This window comes from Pelodiscus sinensis, chromosome 1 (genome assembly GCF_052426305.1).
Source record: "Pelodiscus sinensis isolate ZL-2025 chromosome 1, ASM5242630v1, whole genome shotgun sequence".
NCBI lineage: Eukaryota > Metazoa > Chordata > Testudines > Trionychidae > Pelodiscus > Pelodiscus sinensis.
This window is the reverse complement of record NC_143052.1, coordinates 312,009,279-312,031,076: the sequence shown is the minus strand read 5'-3', so window position 1 is coordinate 312,031,076 and position 21,798 is coordinate 312,009,279. Positions and strand designations below refer to the sequence as shown.

General features: G+C 42.5%; 1 protein-coding gene across 1 annotated transcript in view; it reads right to left on the bottom strand.

Moving 5' to 3' along the window:
• Positions 1-952: 952 nt before the first annotated feature.
• LOC142824840 (maestro heat-like repeat-containing protein family member 2B) overlaps positions 953-21,798 on the bottom strand; it is a 36,665-nt gene continuing 15,819 nt past the window's right edge. The window contains exons 10-23 of the mRNA XM_089777815.1: positions 18,800-18,919; positions 18,417-18,539; positions 17,109-17,261; positions 15,472-15,594; positions 14,978-15,057; positions 14,455-14,518; positions 14,146-14,241; positions 13,192-13,296; positions 8,364-8,487; positions 6,861-6,970; positions 4,628-4,780; positions 3,298-3,452; positions 1,597-1,759; positions 953-1,153 (exon numbers count right to left, since the gene is read on the bottom strand). Coding sequence (XP_089633941.1) covers positions 953-1,153; positions 1,597-1,759; positions 3,298-3,452; positions 4,628-4,780; positions 6,861-6,970; positions 8,364-8,487; positions 13,192-13,296; positions 14,146-14,241; positions 14,455-14,518; positions 14,978-15,057; positions 15,472-15,594; positions 17,109-17,261; positions 18,417-18,539; positions 18,800-18,919 — 1,770 coding nt within the window. The remainder of the gene's footprint in view (positions 1,154-1,596; positions 1,760-3,297; positions 3,453-4,627; positions 4,781-6,860; positions 6,971-8,363; positions 8,488-13,191; positions 13,297-14,145; positions 14,242-14,454; positions 14,519-14,977; positions 15,058-15,471; positions 15,595-17,108; positions 17,262-18,416; positions 18,540-18,799; positions 18,920-21,798) is intronic.

The window sequence follows — 21,798 nt, the reverse complement described above, 5'->3', positions numbered from 1 at the left end:
GAGAATTCAATGGGAGCAGAGGGAAACCATCCCGTAGTTGGGACCCTCCTTCCCGAGGATGTTGCGGTATCCTCTCGCACCAACGATACCTCTGAGGGGGAGGGAATGCCAGATGTTAGGAAGAGGCAGGTGTTAGTAGTGAGTGATTCGATCGTTAGAAACATAGATAGTTGGGTTTGTGATGACCGGGAGAACTGTATGGTCACATGACTGCCTGGTGCAAAGGTTGTGGATCTCTCGAGGTATCTAGATAGACTTATGTCTAGTGCTGGGGAGGAGCCGGTGGTTGTGGTACATGTAGGTATCAATGACATAGGGAAGGGTAGGAGAGATGTCCTGGAGGCCAAATTTAGGTTGCTAGGAAAGAGACTGAAATCCAGGACCTCTATGGTGGCATTCTTGGAAATGCTTCCAGTTCCACACGCAGGACCAGGTAGGCAGGCAAAGCTTCAGAGTCTCAATGCGTGGATGAGACGATGGTGTAGGGAAGAGGGGTTTGGATTTATCAGGAACTGGGGACACTTTTGGGAGAGGGGGAGCCTATACAGGAAGGATGGGCTCCACCTAAACCAGGGTGGAACCAGACTACTGGCACTAAACATTAAAAGGCCGTAGAGCAGTTTTTAAACTAAGAGATGGGGGAACGCTGATTGGTGCGGAGATGCACGTACATCGCAGGGAGACTTCTCTTAGAGGAGAATCCATTGATAGAGATTCTCTAAGCTGTAGTCAGAAAGAGAGGACAAAGAGACTGAGGCCTGAGGAGGCCTAGATAGTAGTGTTTGTGTTGCCAGAGGTTGGTGGTTTCAGGGAACTGACCTATAGCAAGCACAAACAAGACTTTCTCATATTAAAAGCAGGTGATGGTAAGGTGCCTCATAACCCTGAGAACTCCTGGGGAGTGTCACACAAATGGACTGAGATTCTCTTTGTTTTGCTCCCTTTCTTCTAATTACCTGCAAGGGTTGCCCTCACATAGTTGTTGTCCTTTTCTGAATAACCTCCTTCGGCTGGTCATCCTGGGCAAAGGCATCTTTTGTCCTAGGGTTTGGCTGATCTGCTGCAGGAGAACAGTAAACAACTCCGGGAACAGCTCCTGCACAGTTTTGCTCAGCTGCAATGCTGACACCACTTCAAAGATGGCACATGTTGCCTGAAAGGAGAGCATGGTAAAAGAAGAGGTCTCTTCCTAACACTATCACACTCTCTCCCCTTCTGATACCTGCTGGACTAAATTCTCACTCCTGTCACTAACTTGATGAATGACCGAGAGCAATTCACTCCATGTGTGCCTTAGCGTCCCATAGCTGTAAAAATGTGTACGACCTATCAAAGCATGTTGTGAGTTGTACAAAACATCTGCAAAGCACTGTAAGAAATCTGATTCAAAGACTTTCTAATTGCCAGATAGTATTAAGTGAATCAGCCACATGCTCTAAATCTGCCATCTGTTGTTCCACAGAAAGCACAGCTGGAATCCAGGAAACAGTACTTCAGAAAAGAAGTGCCCATATGACAATATTATACCACTCATCTAGCTTTCCATCAGCATGTTTGTCACAAGGCAGAGAAATACATGTCTGTCGTCTAACTTACTATGAGAGGTTCAGCAGCTGCTAAATGCAGGTCTGTTTCTGTCTCTGAGGTCATCCTTCCTTCTTGACTTGTTGGAGTCTTTATTTTTTCTATTAGGACCTTCAGGACTTGAGGGGCGAGCAAGGGATCTGTCCCCAGAGATCTCCACAGCTCAGTGGTGTCACTGCAATTTAACATAAGTTATATGTGACCCCTGGAGACTTTTGTGGCTCTGACTATATGCATCATATTCAAGTAAAGAACAAATTTTCTCCTTGACTATGATCAGGGCTCACCAACCGCGCTGTCCGGCGATCTGTGCATGCACAGATCGTTCTGCGCATGCACAGGTCGCCCGAACCTGGCTCTTCCAGGTTAAAATCTACACGCCATGGGTGAGTAGATTGTATTATTTGTCAAGCCCTCCCTATGATGAGCAAGTTCAGAGTGCTGTCCTCCTTATATGGTCCTCATGTTTTACATATTGAGTTTCTAGTTACAGAACTAAGTTAAGTTACATTTCAGGTTACATTTCTACAGTGCATGACTGTTTTGGGATCCTGGAGGTATCCCGAAATAGCTACCCCACATTTACACAAGCAGCCCGTTATTTTGAAATATTTTTCAAAATAATGGGCACACTATTTTGCCATCCCAAGAAACTTTGTTGCATGAAGGATAAGGGATGGCTTGAAATAGCACATTATTTCGACATTTGGTGCTGTGTAGAAGCGCCACATTTCAAAATAGGCTATGCAAAATATGATACGCAATTTGCGGAGTGCAAATTGTGCATCTTATTTCAAGTTTAGGGTGCTGTATAGACACAACCCTAGTCTTACTGCACCATAACCATTAATGCTAGACTTCAGAAGGAAAGGACACAGAGCTCTAATCACAGTTCCTGTTTTCCTACTTCTCAGTAGATATGGAATCATGAGCATATGATGCCCAAAGATCTGGGGCCTGGGAGACAAGTTGAAGAAAGAAAAATGATCTTCCTACTAACTGGATGTACAACTACGAGAACAAATATTTGTGGCTAGCCCATGACCTCTTCACAAATGGCATTCCCTGGCCTCTATTTGCCAGAATGGGCATGTTCTGTTCACTCCCTGTGGGGCACCTGGCATTGGCCACTGTCTGAAGACAGGATCCTGGGCTAGATGGACATTTGGTCTGACCCACTACAGCCGTTCTTATGTTCTTAGATTCCAGCACTGATGACTGATAATTCAGCTAGGGATGTTTGAATGAAATGATAGATATGCTTACCGCCCTGTCTTGAAGTACCAAGAATGAAAACTCCATTCCAGCAGCCATGCGCTTGCTGATACCAAAAGCCTGGTGCCCTATCCTTGCTAATCAGCCAGGAATTTGGATTTGAAGCTTTCATGCTACCAGAAAATGAACAGTCACTGGCAATTTCCAGGGTGATGTTAGTTCAGGGGTCTGGAGAGGCAAAAATCCACTCCAGTGATGCCAGTAAAGGGAAGTCTTTAGGATGCCAAAGCAACTATTAATTAATGGAAACAGAATGACACTTAATTTCTCCCTGCACCCACCTTGACATGGTCTTGGACCTTTCTGCAGAAAGACCCAAGCTATTAACCTTTAGGAATTATCTCAAACTGTCTGTGGCTTAAATGAAGCCTTACATCTTCCAGTGAAGCCGTGGGATCCATGGTTACCAAAATGAACACTGTAAGGAGCAGTATATACCTGTCCATCGGCAGATGTTTGATGAGGAGGCTGAAGATCACTGCCTCTAGGTGATGGTGAGCAAGAATGGACACTGACTCCACCAGGAACTGCCTCAAGCTACCCTGCTCGATGGTAGGCATATGTATATATATTATACTCAGGATATCTGGCACCTGGACAGAATAAAACCAGAAAAAATGTCCTTTTTCCATTCTCTCCATTCATTCTGCAGAACCAAAACGTTTATTTAGTCGTTTAGCAATTTGCTGTTCTTGTAGAAAATCCTCCCTTCAAAAAACAAGTATTTAGACATGGCTGCATAGATTTAACCCACAAAAATTATACATATCACTGCCCATACCTGGCTGTAACACCGGGTTAAAACATGCTGAGGCCCTAAGCTATGTCAAGTTAAAGAGGCCTCACTGCATTTCCAAAACAACATGTATTATTCTAACAGAAATGACAATGAAAATAGAAATAATAAAGTTATCTATCTATCTATCTATCTATCTGTACATAGGCAAAGAGGCAAGTAAAAACTAGCAATTTTGGGGTATTTTTAGAGACCCCTCATTATCTGAGGCCCTAAGATGTAGTTCACTTAGCTTGTCTCTTGGGGCCGGATATTCTCTTTTTGCATTTTACTCGGAGTCTAATTTTTCCAAGCCTTTCATGGCTGGAAACTGTGACAACAAGATAGACAAATAATCAAGCATCTTCCTTTTCACTTGGGGTACGGCTACACTAGCTTGTTAGTTCGAGCTAGGTAGGGTAATGAGGGCAAGCAGAGTTGCAAATGAAGCCCAGGATTTAAATATCCCGGGCTTCATTTGCATGTTCCCGGGTGCTGCCATTTTAAAATCCCCCTTAATCCGAACACAGTGCCTGCGGCTACACAAGGCATGGAGTAGGTAGTTCTAATTAAAGATCCTAATTCCATGAGGGGTAACGGTAGTTCGAATTAGGATCTTTAATTTGAACTACCTAGTCCATGCCGCATGTAGCCGCGGGCACGGAGTTCGGACTAAGGGGGATTTAAAAATGGTGGCGCCAGGGAACATGCAAAGGAAGCCCGGGATATTTAAATCTCGGGCTTCATTTGCAACTCCGCTTGCCCTCATTACCCTACCCAGCTCGAACTAACGAGCTAGTGCAGATGTATCGTTAGATTATCTCTGTCTTCTGCTGTTGATTCCCTCATTGCCTGACTCAGGATAGGAACACAGATGGAATTACCTTCCAATCCCAGGGGGAGAAACAGCAAGACTTGTATTCACTGCAAATGATGGCAAAGACCTGAAAGCCTGCAGGTTAGCCAGAAAAACCTCTCCAGCTTCTATTTTACCTCATCCAGCATGGCACTTCCACACTCCTTCAGGATGATTTTCATCCACAGACCGGCTGCTGTGGCACAGGAGGGGCTAGCAGACAGCATACCATCCAGTATGGCCTCAATAAAATCTGTGGCTTGGTCAGAGGGAAAGTACTTACTAACCACCTGTGGACAGATCAAAACCAGGAAAGATTGCAATGATAGTCGGCTCCAGTACTTTTAAGAAAGGAGGCCTAAGAGCTGTATAGGAAAATAATGTATTCATCAGCAAATTGCTAATTGGGCTCATATCTGGCAAGGCAGTTGCAATTAAAATTTTCTCTGTAATCTTTCTAGCTACCACATCTCTATTCTACACTAATAATATCAGGTTAGATCTTAGGTTATACAGTTAGCACAACATTGTATGGGACAAACAGGATGTAAATTTCCAGTTTATATTCTATGATGTACATGACATCTTTTCACAAAATATAAAAATATGCAAAGAGATGCATGCACACAAATATAGGTTCAGGTAAACACACAAGGTGACAAGACTGGTTTCTCAGCTTGATGTCCCGCTCACATATTTTCCCCCTGGATGGATGGATGGATGGATGTGCGCGCGCACATGCATGGGCATGTTCATGCAACTGTCTGGAATCTGTTTTTTACATGGCATTCATAGCATATATCTATGAAAAGCATGTTACTGATTACCCACGAATGCCTCACTCCCATAGCTCGCTCCAAGTGTGGAAAGACATCACAAAAGCATAAAACAATCATAGAATCATAGAATACTAGGACTGGAAGGGACCTTGAGAGGTCATCGAGTCCGATCCCCTGCCCTCATGGCAGGACCAAATACTGTCTAGACCATCCCTGATAGACATTTATCTAACCTACTCCTAAATATCTCCAGAGATGGAGATTCCACAACCTCCCTGGGCAATTTATTCCAGTGTTTGACTACCCTGACAATTAGGAACTTTTTCCTAATGTCCAATCTAAATCTCCCTTGCTGCAGTTTAAGCCCATTGCTTCTTGTTCTATCCCCATAGGCCAAGATGAACAAGTTTTCTCCCTCCTCCTTATGGCACCCTTTTAGATATCTGAAAACTGCTATCCCCCTCGATCTTCTCTTTTCTAAACTAAACAAACCTAATTCCTTCAGCCTTCCCTCATAGGTCATGTTCTCTAGACCTTTCATCATTCTCGTTGCTCTTCTCTGGACCCTCTCCAATTTCTCCACATCTTTCTTGAAATGCGGTGCTCAGAACTGAACACAATACTCCAATTGAGGCCTAACCAGTGCAGAGTAGAGCGGAAGAATGACTTCTCATGTCTTGCTCACAACACCCCTGTTAATGCATCCCAGAATCATGTTTGCTTTCTTTGCAATGGCATCACACTGCTGACTCATATTCAACTTGTGGTCCACTATAACCCCTAGATCCCTTTCTGCCGTACTCCTTCCCAGACAGTCGCTTCCCATTCTGTATGTATGAAACTGATTGTTCCTTCCTAAGTGGAGAACTTGGCATTTGTCTTAAACTTCATCCTATTTACCTCAGACCATTTCTCCAATTTGTCCAAGTCATTTTGAATTATGACCCTATCCTGCAGATTAGTCGCAACCCCTCCCAGCTTGGTATCGTCTACAAACTTAATAAGCGTACTTTATATACCAATATCTAAATCGTTGATGAAGATATTGAACAAAGCCAGTCCCAAAACAGACCCCTGTGGAACCCCACTTGTTATGCCTTTCCAGCAGGATTGTGAACCATTAATAACTACTCTCTGAGTATGGTTATCCAGCCAGTTATGCACCCACCTTATAGTAGCCCCATCTAAGTTGTATTTACCTAGTTTATTGATAAGAATATCATGCGAGACTGTATCAAATGCCTTACTAAAATCTAGGTATACCACATCCACCACTTCTCCCTTATCCACAAGACTCGTTATCCTATCAAAGAAAACTATCAGATTGGTTTGACATGATTTGTTCTTTACAAATCCAGGCTGGCTGTTCCCTATCACCTTGCCACTTTCCAAGTGTTTACAGACGATTTCCTTAATTACTTGCTCCATTATCTTCCCAGGCACAGAAGTTAAACTAACTGGTCTGTAGTTTCCTGGGTTGTTCTTATTTCCCTTTTTATAGATGGGCACTATATTTGCCCTTTTCCAGTCCTCTGGACAAGGGAAAATGAATGGTGCACAACCATTAGGACAGTCACCTAGTGTCTGTTACCTTAGCCATTTTGCAAGAGGTTTGAAACAGAGCCTCAGGGTCTGGAGTTGTTAGTGCCTCACGGAGACATCTCAGCTCCTCGTCTGCTGATCCCAGGTTTGTGCACTGACCTAGGATAGAGAAAAGGAGAAAAAGTATGGCAACATTTAATAAAACTGAACCTCTGATCCATAGATAATCATACAGGAGGATCTATGGGGTATGTTATTACCAGCTGTGTGTGAAATTTTGGCCCCACTAAAGCCAATGACGAAATTCTTGTTGACTTTAATGGAGTCAGAATTTTACCGTCAGGCTATGTCTAGACTACATCCCTTTTTCGGAAAAGGGATGTAAATTAGATGTATCGCAATTCCTAATGAAGCGGGGATTTAAATCTCCCCCGCTTCATTAGCATAAAAATGGCTGCAGCTTTTTTCGGCACGGAGCTTTGCCGGAGAAAAGCGCCAGTCTAGATGCTGATCTTGCGGAAAATTAAGCCTTTTCCGAAAGATCCCTTATCCCTCCGAAAAAGGGATGTAGTCTAGACGTAGCCCCTATGTCTGAAAGTTAACAGTAATGGCATGTGATTCATTCTGATTCATACAGGGTTAAACAGGCACTGTATTCTGTGTGGAGCCTTTTTCTCTGTATATCTGGTTTCAGTAGCCACTCTGCTCTCAGTATTTAAATCTAATCTCATAGTCAAGCAGAACTCATGTAGATTGATCTGAGGTTCTGATTTGGAGGAGAATTCCTCCACTGAACTCTCATTGTAAAAGAGATGGGGCTGACCAAAAGCTTAGGTAGGAAACCCAGGCTCTTCGCTCACTTCTAAATCATGAACTGTCTCTTTAAAGGAAAGCTGTCCTGCTCTGTCATCTCCCTCTCCCCACCCTACTCTGCAGAGGGGGGGCATATGGGCATATGGCGGGGGAGAGAGTGTGTGTGAGACAATGTGTGTGTGTGTGTGTGTGTATGTGAGAGAGAGAGAGAGAGAGAGAGGGACATGCTGGCTGCCAGAGAAATCTTAGAAACAGTGCACTGCCTCTTTAGATAGGCACTCCGTTACTCACCTGGAGCAGCACTATTGTATGTGTCCCTCTCCCCAAACTCTGCTCTGCAGAGATGATGACAGGGGCAAAGGGGTCACCCTGACTTCTGCACACCTCCCTGCTCACCTCCCCTCCACACACCACTAGCAGCAGATAGGATGGAGCAAGTCGGAGAGGGGCAGCTGAACACATGCTGCTGGCATGCTTGCTAATCAGCTGAGCGCTCCAGACAGAAATTCTGGGGAGAAGGGCAGATCTGGCCTGTGTGCTATATTTTGCCCACCCTCTAATATTTGCAGATTATTTATTATTTGTGCAGTTCTCTTCCAGCAATGTACTTACAAGGCCCCAATTATTCTGTTATATAAGTGTCGCTAACAAGACAGAAAGAATTACAGATGGAAAAAAGGGTCATTACAACAATGAAAGAAAGTGAAGGGTTACTTACACCTGCTCATGGTCTCCTCACCTTGTATATTGAGAAGACAGTTGATACAGTCAACCACCAACTGACGCGATGTTGTTACTGAAGCACAGGTATATGGTGCTAATAGCCCAATCAGATATCCAAACTGATGAAAAGTTTCCTGAGGCTAATTTAAAAAGAATGAAGAATGAAAGTTCTCCGGCTATACTGGACATTATTTGCCTTCCTTATTGTGAACTCCATTACTGTACCTGGGTACGGCACATTGGAAAACATAATCCTTATTGTACATGCAAATTGATGGGGTCTAAATTAGCTGTAGCACTCAAGAAAAATCTCAGAGTCATTGTGGATAGTCCTCTAAAAACATCTGTTCAACACGCAGCTGCACTTAAAAATGCTAATGGTATGTTAGGAACCACTAGGAAAAGGGATGAATAATAATATGATAAATAATAAGAAATTAGCAGTAGGGATATATTACCAACCACCTGACCAGGACAGCGATACTGACATTGAAATGCTGAGGGAGATTAGAGAGGCTACCAAAATAAAGAACTCTATAATAATGGGGGATTTTAATTACCGCCATATTGACTGGATACATGTCACCTCAGGAAGAGAAGCAGAGATAAAATTTCTCAATGGCTTAAATGACTGCTTCTTGGAACCCACAAGGGGAGAGGCAATTCTCGATTTAGTCCTGAGTGGAGTGCAGGATCAGGTCCAGGATATAACCGTTACCGGACCGCTTGGGAATAGTGACCATAATATAATAACATTCAACATTCCTGTGGTGGGAAGAACACCTCAGCAGTCCAGCACCCTGGCATTTAATTTCAAAAAGGGGAATTACACAAAAATGAGGAGGTTAGTGAAACAGAAATTAAAAGGCACAGTGACTAGAGCAAAGTCCCTGAAAGCTGCATGGAAACTTTTTAAAGACACCATAACAGGGGCCCAACTTAAATGTATACCCCAAATTAAAAAACATAGCAAGAGACCTAAAAAAGAGTCACCGCGGCTTAACCACCATGTAAAAGAAGCAGTGAGGGACAAAAAGGTATCTTTTCAGAAGTGGAAGTCCAGTCCTAGTGAGATAAATAGAAAGGAACATAAACACTGTCAAATCAAGTGTAAAAATGTAATAAGAAAAGCAAAAAAAGATTTTGAGGAACAGCTAGCCAAAAACTCAAAAAGAAATAACAAAATGTTTTTTAAGTACATTAGAAGCAGGAAGCCTGCTAAAAAAACTGAGGGTCCCCTAGATGATTGAGCTATAAAAGAAGCAATCAAGGACGATAAAGCCATTGCGAAGAAACTAAATGATTTCTTTGCTTCAGTCTTCACGGCTGAGGACGTTGGGGAGATTCCTGAATCTGCACCGTCCTTTGTGGGTGATGAATCTGAGGAACTGTCCCGGATTGAAGTGTCTTTAGAGGAGGTTTTGGAACAAATAGAAAAACTTAATGTTAACAAATCTCCGGGACCAGATGGCATTCATCCAAGGGTTCTAAAAGAACTCAAATGGGAAATTGGTGAGCTATTATCTGTAGTTTGTAACCTATCCTTTAAATCGGCTTCCGTACCTAATGACTGGAAGGTAGCTAACGTGACACCAATATTTAAAAAGGGCTCTAGAGGCGATCCTGGAAATTACAGACCGGTAAGTCTAACTTCAGTACCGGGCAAATTAGTAGAAACAATAGTAAAGAATAAAATTGTGAAGCATGTAGAAGAGCATAATTTATTGGACAAAAGTCAACATGGTTTCTGTAAAAGGAAATCCTGTCTTACTAATCTGTTAGAGTTCTTTGAAGGGGTCAACAAACATGCAGACAAGGGGGATCCAGTAGATATAGTATACTTGGATTTTCAGAAAGCCTTTGACAAGGTCCCTCACCAAAGGCTCTTGTGTAAATTACATGGCCAAGGGATAAGAGGGAAGGTCCTTTCTTGGATTGCGAACTGGTTAAATGACAGGAAACAAAGGGTAGGAATAAATGGTAAATTTTCAGATTGGACAGGGGTAACTAGTGGTGTACCCCAAGGGTCAGTCCTGGGACCAATCCTTTTCAACTTATTTATAAATGATCTGGAGAAAGGGGTAAGCAGTGAGGTGGTAAAGTTTGCAGATGATACAAAACTGTTTAGGATAGTCAAGACAGAAGCAGACTGTGAGGGACTCCAAAAAGATCTCACCAAACTGAGTGATTGGGCAACAAAATGGCAAATGAAATTTAATGTGGATAAATGTAAAGTAATGCACATCGGGAAAAATAACCCCAACTATACATACAGTATGATGGGGGCTAATTTGGCTACGACAAATCAGGAAAGGGATCTTGGAGTTATTGTGGACAGTTCTCTGAAAACTTCCACGCAGTGTGCAGCAGCGGTCAAAAAGGAAAATAGAATGCTGGGAATTATTAAGAAAGGGATAGAAAATAAGACCCAGAATATCTTACTACCCCTGTATAAAACTATGGTACGTCCACATCTTGAATACTGTGTACAGATGTGGTCTCCTCACCTCAAAAAAGATATTTTGGCCTTGGAAAGGGTTCAGAAAAGGGCAACTAAAATGATTAGGGGTTTGGAACGGGTCCCATATGAGGAGAGGTTAAAGCGACTGGGACTTTTCAGTTTAGAAAAGAGGAGACTGAGGGGGGATATGATAGAGGTCTATAAAATCATGAGTGGTGTGGAGAGGGCCGATAAAGAAAAGTTATTTATTAGTTCCCTAAATAGAAGAACTAGAGGACACCAAATGAAATTAATGGGTAGCAGGTTTAAAACTAATAAAAGAAGTTCTTCTTCACACAGCGTGTAGTCAACCTGTGGAACTCCTTGCCAGATCAGGCTGTGAAGGCTAGGACTATAATAGAGTTTAAAGAGAAGCTAGATAATTTCATGGAGGCTAGGTGCATGAAAGGCTATTAGCCAAGGGATAAAATGGTGTCCTTGGCCTCTGTTTGTCAGAGGCTGGAGAGGGATGGCAGGAGACAAATCGCTTGATCACTGTCTTCGGTCCACCCTCTCTGGGGCACCTGGTGCTGGCCACTGTCGGTAGTCAGGATACTGGGCTAGATGGACCTTTGGTCTGACCCAGTACGGCCGTTTTTATGTTCTTATGTTCTTATGTTCTTATCATGCCACTGTTTCAAATCCATGGTACACCCACACCTTGAATACTGCAAGCAATTGTAGTCCTCCAACTTATATAAAGTTAGGTTATAATTGGAAAAAGTTCAGAGAAAAGCAACAAAAATGATATGGGATATGGGATAACTCGTACAAGGAGAAGTTAAAAGGACTGGGACCATTCATCTTAGAAAAGAGATGCTTACAGGGGGGTATGATAGAGCCATATAAGATGATCAGAGATGCATGATATGGGTGTCCCTATATCTCTGACTGCCTGGGGCTGGGACTGGACAACAGGGGAGAGATCACTCAACAATTGCCTTGTTCTGTTTGTTCCCTCTGATGCATATAACACCCACCACTGCCAGAAGACAGGATACATGAACCATTTGTCTGGGGGATCCAGAATGGCCATTCATGTTTTATGTTCTTATCTGATTAAATAGAAATAGAAATTCAACTTTAACAGCCTGAGAGTATAAGAAGGCATCTATGACACTGACACAGCCAACCTATGTGTGACCCACAATAACTTAACAAGCGGCACTGCAATTGTATCAAGACAAGTCACTTATATGTTATTTCAAAGGGTGTGTCTAGACTACTGAGTTTTGTCGACAAAACTATACCTGCGTCTACACTACCGCTGAGTTCTGTCGACATAACGTCGACAGAACTCAGCAGTTTTGTCGACGCTGGTAAACCTCATTTTACGAGGCATAACACCTTCTGTCGACAGATTTCTGTCGACAGAAGGTGTTATTGCATGTAGGGTTGTGTCTAGACTACAGGGTTTTGTTGACAAAGCAGATGGTATCACCCATTTACCAGTGTATGCATAGGAAATAGAAAATTAACTTCAAAACAAAGCACGACAGGAGATCTGCATGACCTATTCTTTCTCAGGGAGAGATCCTGCTTAGACAATTTCTGTGAGGAGGCTTGCCAACCGGCTAGAATAGCTATAAAAGACAAGTTATGGGACTGATCTTCTCTCTCCAGTCTGCTTAAACTTTGAACAGGGGACGTGTAAGCCATAGGACATAGATATTCCAAATAATTATTTGGAATAGTCTGGGAAATGCATGGAAAAACTAACAGCCTTTGCATCTAAACTGGCTTTGGATGTTGACCGGTTAGCATGATTCCAGAGAGACTTTTACAAGCCAGCCGTTTATTCCACCATGGTTGTGATCCTGAACTATGAAAAGTGAAAGTCATTTTAACAAATATCTATCACTTAACCATTTGTAACTCTCTTCTTTTTCCTTTTAACAACAAATCTGATATTCGGTTATTAAGGATTGGCTGATATTTAGGGAAGACCTGTGATTCATATTAACCTAAGGATAAGTGTCTAGTCCTTTGTGATTGGTGATTATATTAGACTTAGTTGTCTAGATGGGAACCAAGATCTGGAATGCCTAAAGGGTACTATTGTTTGGTATTTTGTTAACCAGAGTAGAAGCTCTTTTCTTACTGGTTTGGTGAATCTAATTATAAAATCACTCGTCTGGGGAACTGCCTGCCCTGTTTCTTACAGTCTGGCCTGAGTGCTGTCACAGCACTCTTATGGAAACCTTTCTCTTATGGAAGCAGAGGGATCTTAGTCACTTTGAGGCCCCAGCTGCAGGCCTAGTAGAATTTCTCATGCATTCACGTTGAATGTCAGATTTGATTTAAGTGGGGAAGTCAGCTCAAGGAAGAGTAGAACTATACTCACTGTGCTATTAACTATCTCCTGATAGGCAGTTAGCAGCCAGACACTGGCCTGCAAGGCCCTTTCTCTCTCCCACTCCTTCTCTGAACTGAGCCAGGTCTCTAGTAGCTGTTGGCAAAGCAGGAGAATGGACAAAGTTAGTACCAGAAAATCCCTCCCAAACGTTTCTTTTAAATAGGTTTGATTGTCACTAAAATCCCTCTCCAAAGCATTTAACTTCCATATAGCAAAAGATTTATATGTCTCCAAAAAGAGACCCTTGTATATACAAGTCCCAGGGACCAGATTCACCTCTGGTGTACGTAACTCCATCAAAGCCAAAGGAGTTACATGAGAGATGAGTCTGGCTCTGTGTATGTGAGGGCTTCTGTAGACTGTCTGATGGCAGCTGTCTAGCACATTGCATGCAGTTTGGGGTCCGGTGCTGTGTTCTCTTTCCTGGACAGCTTCTCCCATGCTGAGTGGCAAATGACAGAGAGGAGCAGAGAAATCTCCCCAGCCCAGCTCCTTTTATAACTTTATTTTCATACCAACGTTGCACCTAAGTCCCCTCCCCTCAGCTCTTCAAACTATTCTGTTTATGTCTGAAGAGCAGGAAGTCTTTGGTGAATGAGTTTCCATACACAGAGCTTAACTCAATACTAATTCATTCCTTTTACAAGAGGTGACCAGTTCTCACTGGTCCTCTTGAATTTGGTTACTGCACTGATGATTTTCTTTCCTGTCCATGTAGTGTTAACTATACTGGAAAAACTAGATCTCAGTCCACCACTGGCATAAAATGGAACAGCTCCCATGGATTTCAATGGGACACATTCCCACTTACTTCAGGAAAAAATTGATGCTTTCTCCCTAAAATTCACCCGCTGCGGAAAATTCCTCCACAACAGAAGCTTGAGCATCATCCCTGCTATAACACAAGAAACAATTATCACCCTGGTCCTATGGGCTACTCACATGAAACATTTCCTGGAACCAGTCTGGGGTTGGTTCTTCCTCAAGCAGGATCTTCATTAGCTCACTAAGGGCTTCTAAGGAGCACTCATACATCAACTGAAACCAGAAGAGAAGGAGTGAGGTGGAGGTGAAGTTAGCCATGACTTTGCAGGGAGGCCATGTGAGGCTGCTATCACCCAGTGCTTGCTGGGCAGAGATCTCAGTGGAGTCTGCCAGAGGGGAATTGGTGTCATATACCTCTATGTGCAGATTATCCTCTAGTTTCTTGCCTTCCTCTTTCATCTTCTCCAAGGGAGGAAGGGGAAATACACTTTTAAAACACAGATCAAGGATCTCACGGTTTTCCTCCAGGGTCAGAGATGGTTTGAGTTTGCTGTCAGAAGACAGAAAGAGAAGTCACGTGTTAGATTCAATACCATAGCCAAGTAAAAAATGGGTTAAATGAATAAAGATTATCCCAATCTAGAACCCCAAATGCAAACAGCCCTTCACTTTGCAGCTGTGCACCTCTTTGTACCTCTGTTAATTATTTGCTCATCTAGAAGTAAAGCTAAAACTTCAATTCCCTTTTTAGAGGAATCCACCAGCTTCCTTCCCCCTGCCAGCTAGCCAGACACCTCCATCCCCACCTGAACTCTTCTCCGTAGTATGGCATGCCCCACAACCTCCACTCTTGTGCCTTTCAAGCACAAATCTCCAAACAGACATGACGCATTCAAACCCTCAAAACAAAAACACCATGTGAGCATCAGCCTGCTCCCAACCTGACACTCATGAATTAACAAATGAGAAGACATCACAGTGCCAAGAAATATGGCATAGAATATCCTACCACAGTTGTCCAATCGCAAACATTGCCTCGTAACGAACTGGAGACACCAGGGAATCCAATGGTTCCTTTTTAATGAAGTCCTGAAATGCATGAACAGAGACATAAAAATAGGAAGTGGGTTTGAAAGGCAGAGAAGCCTCCCCCTCACCTTCTGAAACAGGCCTTTATACCAGACCTGTAAGAAACAGACACTGTTTCAGTGGCTCTCTGCCTCAGAAATGGACCATAGAGACATCTGCTATACACAGGTCAGCAAGCTGTATCCTGGCAACTCATCAGACACTATCCATTCCTTCCAGTTGCAGCCCACAATATGCCAGCATCCCGGCCAAGCACAGTGGACCCAGCATTCTGGGTGCCAGGCAAGTAAATCATGACACTGCAGTAGTATAGCTACAGCCAATGGAAAGAATAACATCTACCCGGACAATCAGTCTCATTACATAATAACAAAATCCCTTGTAGCTCAGGCTTCAAAGTTCCTAATCACTCACCATCATGTAATCAAGGAGCTCCAGTTTGTAAGAGAATTCAAATGCCTGGGAGTCTCCAGTCTTCAAAACTGCACAGCTAATCTCTGTTGCATTCTGGATGAGGGTTGATTTCAGGTCCATGTCCTACATTTCCAGGAAAAACAAGAGGATGTGGGTGAGAAACTGAGAGAATCAGATTCCAGAAGAGTAGAAATTAGATCTAGTCTCAGGAGAAGTGTCTGCAGACCCCAGAAGACAGAGAACCTCAGCTCTACACCCATCTCAGAAAAAGAAAAGGCCCAGGTTGATCAAGTAAACCCAGGTCCATTTACACAGAGTAGTCATGACTCCTGCTTGATGTGGGAGGGAAAACAAATTTTATGCAATTTAAACAAGAAACTTGTGCCTAGTAAATGCACAAGATACGAGGGCAGATTATTTAGAATTTAACTTGTTCGCAACATTGATCCCCAACACCTGAAAAACAAAATGTAAAACCGCTACTAGCAATTTCTATTGTGCCACATTATGCACATTCTACAAATATCCTGGTTAATGAACATGAAGTAGAGAGAAATCACTATTACTGACTCTTCCAAAAAAGTAGGAAATGTGCCCAGTCTGGGTGTGTTGCAGTGGACAATATCAGGGGCCATAGTTCTTAATATTTGTATTTGTGAACTACTGGAAAATGTCGACTTGGTTCATTTGTGATCAATTTTTTCTGACAATGAGAGTCTCAGTTAGGCTAAGTTTAGACTGCAAAGTCTGAAAAAGATACGCAAAGTATGAATCTTTCTCTGCTTTTCTTTCAAAAAAGGCTTTTTCGAAATTTGGAAAAACCTGCTCTTTCAAGCCATCCCTTCCTTCCTCATAAATCAAGGTTTACAGGGATGGTGAAAGAACGCATCCACTTTTCCAAAAAGTGGATGCGGTATTGCTTTTCTGGGATACCTCTGGGATCCCGGAAAAGTACTGCAGCCTAGACATAGCCTTAGACAGAGTAGAATGGAATGGCAAAGTGATGTGGAGAGATTAGAACTATGCACTGAGACCAGAATCAGGGCTGGCAAGTGGACAGCCATATATCTAAGGAGCAGAAATAATGAGCAGGCAGACAAATAGGAAGACAGATATGGGGAAAGGGAAGTAGATAGTCCAAGAAACAGTGATAGCAAATAAACTAAATACAAGCACTATTCCAAAAAGTCCCTTAACCCTCGTGGAACAAGGTTCACAGGGATGTTGGGATAGTGAGCCCGTTAGATTTCAAAATAACGGGCGCACTCAAAAGATGCGGAATAGCTATTTCAGGATACTTCTGATACCCTGAAATAGGTTCACAGTGTAAACATAGCCTTAGAGTGTTATACTGCACAGCCTGAGTGTGACTGCATCTGAAATACTATGTAACTGTGACCTAGAGAATTTCAGAAGAACACAGAAAAACTAGAGAAAATACAAACAACAGCAACAAATAAGATATTTGTTACAGCTCACACTCCATCCATGAAGGTTTTAGATTTGATGCACATGACAAACGGTTGTTCAAAGGAGATTTTTAGAAAAATAAGCCCTCTCTTAGTAAACTCAGGTCCAGTGGAGGCACTGATCTAACTTCAGAGTAATATCCCCAACACTTATGCAAAAACTCTTACTTGGCAACCGGTTCTATAATGGTGTAGGATGTTCTCTGTGATGTCTGCCTCCACCCGAGACAGAAGATGCTCTTTTGGAGCATGCATAGCCACTTTGCTGTATGTCAGCATCAGCGTGCTGCGGGTCTTGGCTCTTTTCCCATGATGGTAGTCCTGGACAATTGGAAATGTCACAAGAGACAATTACTTCTGATTCATTTTGCCTTGACATTCTGATCTGTTGCTGACTGAGGAATTGCTTTTGGCAGCGATAATAGCTTGTACTTGAAAAATGTATTTAAGCCAAACCATAACTGCGTGAGGCACAGAGGTATTGGTGTCTCAAACATACTGATTGGATAATTCTGACACAGAGAGCCCAATGTTTTGACCCTACCCCAGTGAAATAAATGGGAGATTTGTCATTGACACTGATAGGCACAGAATTAGGTGCTAAATGATATGCCTAGATCTGCACAGTGAGTAAACAGCAAATCTGGCAATGGTGGCCAAGAGACCTAATATGCTGTTTTATCCTCTGGATAAATGGTTCTCAACCAAAGGTACGCAGAAGTTTTCGAGGGGGACAGATCAGATCATTTCGATATTTGCCTAGTTTTAGAGCAGGCTACCTAAAAAGCACTAGCAAAGTTACAAACTAAAATTTCATACACACAATGACCTATTTACACTGCTCTATATACTGCACATTGAAATGTAAGGAACATATTTATATTTAAATTAATTTATTTTAATTGGTATGGCATATAAAAATGGGAAATTAAGCAATTTTTCAGTAATAGTGTGTTGTGACACTTTTTTGTATTTTTATGCCTGATTTTCTAAGAAAGAAGGTTTAAAATGAGGTGAAACTTGGGGCACACTAGACAAATCAGATTTCTAAAATGGGTATATTAGTGCGGAAAGTTTTAGAACCGCTGCTCTAGAGCACAGGGTCCATAACAGTTGTCCAGAGAGCAGGTTGGTTAGTCACATGTTGCTTGCAACACCTCCTCCTTTACAGCTACTAACCTGGATTTAAAAAACAGCTACAAATACATTCAACACTTTTCCATATAATTAACTGGTATAGTTCCTACACACTGTGCATAGGAGAGGCATTCAAGCCATGAAACATCAGATGCTAAAAATCAGTTGAGAGCGCCACGGATCCAGACTGTGCTCCTCTCTGCTTAAATGTAAGCATCACACAGAGCACATCCATTGGGGGACAGGGTTAGCTGACCAATGAGACTCTACCGGGGGCAGGAGATACTGTCTCTAGTTTAGAGGGAGAGGAAGTTTGAGAGAACCCCCTGGCTCCTTTACCTTCAGGCAACCAATAAACCCAGAAATCGTAAGTTTGTTCATTGCTGCCCCAAACTCCTGAAGTGTGTTCAAGATGAGGTCCAAGTGGCTCTCGGCAGAGAATGCAAGGATGGAAATGACTCCCTGTTACTCAAGAAAAATATTGGTTAGTGAATCTGACCAGGTGCCCAATAGACCCCCACAAGTCAATTCCTTTCACCCAAAGTAGTGTAAAGTGCCAATTAGGCCTGAGACCCATGGGAGGGGGAGCAAAGGGTGAGTGAAATAGCAACAAAGAGGACATGAAGCAAAATGGCATCTGTCCCGGGAAAACTGAGAGCTGAGTTGCCCAGGGGACATTCAGAGGGTACATGATAAGGTAGGGAGAGGGGCAGGGTCCTTACCAGTCTATCAGGGACTTCCATGTAATCTGTTTTCTTCAGAAACTTCTGAATCTGTGATTTAATATGGACCGGGTCCTGACAAACTGCCAAGCAAATTCCTAGTGCCTTATACAGGAAACACTGAAAGAAAGAGGCCAGCATTGAGATATCAAGAACACCACATGCTTGTCAGTATAGAACCAACCCAGCAACACACACTGACACAGGAAAAAACAACCGAGCCAAGACCAAGCATCCCTGCTGCAGGCACATCCCATCATCTTCCGCCACCCAGTTAGGGAACAATTCAGTACCAATAGCTGCTCCAAGCAAATGCCAGCAGGGGAAGAGCAGGGAACAAGCAAACACAAATTTTATACACAAAAAAACCAATGAAGCAGAGAGAAGTCTCATGCAGCCCTCCAACAAGAATTCCAAGAGCAATTAACTAGAAACTAAACCTTAACAGAGAACAAACCTTCTCTTTGGAGGGGCTGGCATAGCCGGCCATCTGCTGGCTCAACTCAGAGCTTAGCTGGCTGCTCCAGGCATTGTCATTTATCTGCTCCAGAGATGTTCTGAGGAACTGTGTGTAAAACAAGAGCTGGTTTATTGAAAGAATTTTTGGTTGGGGCTTGAGAGTTTTTTCCCTTCCTTGTTCTCTGTTGTAACCATTCCAATATTCAGGTGTCATAGGAAGATTATTTCCCTATTGAGAACTATGAGCATTGACAACCCAGACTTCCTCTGCCGGTTGTTCTTTAACCTTTGCCTTATGATTCTGCTCAGTCCCCAAACTCAGATGCACAGCAAATTGGAGAATGAGATCTGACCATTGATTTTATAGCAGACAGAGGATAGGTCTAGTGAACTTTGATCAATGGGCCATCATTAACAAAGAGCCAAGCACCTTCTCTGAAGTGCTACAGACTCTTCATAACACTTTCTGCGGGTATGCAGGGTTGTGAGGTATCTCACTACCACCTGCCCTTGGCATGAGGAAGCATTCTCTATGCCTGCCAGGTGTCAGCTCCTGACTCTGCCAGACACAGGAAATGCAAGCACACCCTTCTCACCCGGACCCAGCTTTGCTGTCCTGCAGATAAGCAATAGGCATGCTTCAATCATCACACCCTCTACATATTCCCAGAAGGTCCAGCCCCTGTTTCACTGGACACTCCCAGAATTCACAGGTTTACTACTTACCACCTTACTATTTTCACCTCAGCATCACTGATCCATTTAACACACCGCTCTTAGGTGCATATACAGTGAAAATAAGTAGAGTTTCATTCACAAAGAATGGAAATTTGAGAAGCAGCAAGCAGAATTAATGTAAACAAAGATTACGTAAAAGTAAAATCACCACACACTTCCTAAAGGTTAAACTTAGATAACCAAACATTCCTCTGTCTCACAAAGGATAGCTCTCCCAGCTTGAAGCACCCAGACCAAATGTGATCCTCCTAAGTCAAGCAAGTTGGCAGCTTATTCCCTAGATGAAGGATAACTGGTACAGGATACCTCTGGACCTCCCAAAATAGTTTCAAGCATCTCACTAGTAAACAGGTATCCCCTATTGTTTGGTTTTCTTGGATAGAGTCGCCTCTGGAGACTTTGCAATCACTTAATTAGAATTTTCTCAGTCAATTAACATCCAGAATAGTGATAGAAATGTAGCCGTGTTAGTCTGGGGTAGTTGAAGCAAAATGCAGTTCATATGGTTGATGGATTTCCATTCCAAACGGCTAAATGTAGTGCCTTGCATGTAGAATTAACATCCATTGTGAATAATTACTCAGTCTACATACAGCCAGACAAAGTTGCTTTTCACCTTCTGGTGACCAGCCTCAACTCATAGACCTCAAAAGCATAAATTTTCAGTATACATCCAGAAGTAGTATTCCCTCTAAGGCTACGTCTAGACTGCAAGCCTCTTTTGAAAGAGAACATCTAGACTGCAACCACTTATTTCAAAAAAGCGAGCCGTTTTTTTGAAAGAGAGCACCCAGGCAATCTGGATGCTCTCTTTCGAAAAAGCTCCATTTGCATTCAATAAAGCCTTTTTTCGAAAAAGCCCCATTTGCATTCAATAACACCTCTTTTCAAAAAAAAGCCTTATTCCTTGTAAAATGAGGTTTACCGTGGTCGAAAAAACGGCTGCATTCTTTCAATTTAATTTCAAAAGAATGCAGTGACAGTCTATATGCAGAGGAAGTTTTTCAAGAAAAGGCCACTTTTATCGAAAAAACCCTGTAGTCTAGACACACCCTGAGATTTCCGATCCATGAACGGAATGAGTTTTGTCTTGTGCGCTGCTGTGGCACCTACCAGTTATTAACATACATATATATACTGTATATATATATGCAGTCTTTTTCTTTCTTCAGACTGCCATCATATTCTCTCAAATCATAACTTTTTAAAAAGTGTGCAGAAAAGAAATGTCTGTTCTTTTTAAAGTTTGCAAAACATTATGGTGATACTTAAAATAGTGTGCATTCTAACCTACTTGAAAAAGCACATTTGTACAATTTAAAAAAAACCTCTTAAAACCCCCAAAGTAGTTGAAATTTTAAAAATTCAGGTTTTTTCAAAGAGCTGTAGTTGTGAAGACTCTTTAAAATGTGAAGCAAGTGCAACTAAGAGACGTGGTGATAGCTGCACGTATTTTCAGAGAATCATAAAAAATAGCTCTGCTACACATGAATTGCCTTATTTGGGTCAATCATGAATTAAGTTGGATGCCCAGTGATGATATTTAAATGTATTCATTGGTTATTGTGTTGCTCATACAAAGCATGTAATATAGTGAGGACATCATTCATAGCATATTCTGAAAGGCACTTCACTTTGGTCTAATGAGTGAGTGGCAGCTGGTTACCATAATTTATGTCTTCAATTTGACCTGTAAAGCCATCAAACCAGAAAGAAGGAACAGAGCCTGAGGGACTCTTGATCCCTACTAAGAGAAGCCAATCCCTCAGGGCCCAACAGAACTGACGAAACTGGGTTTCTGT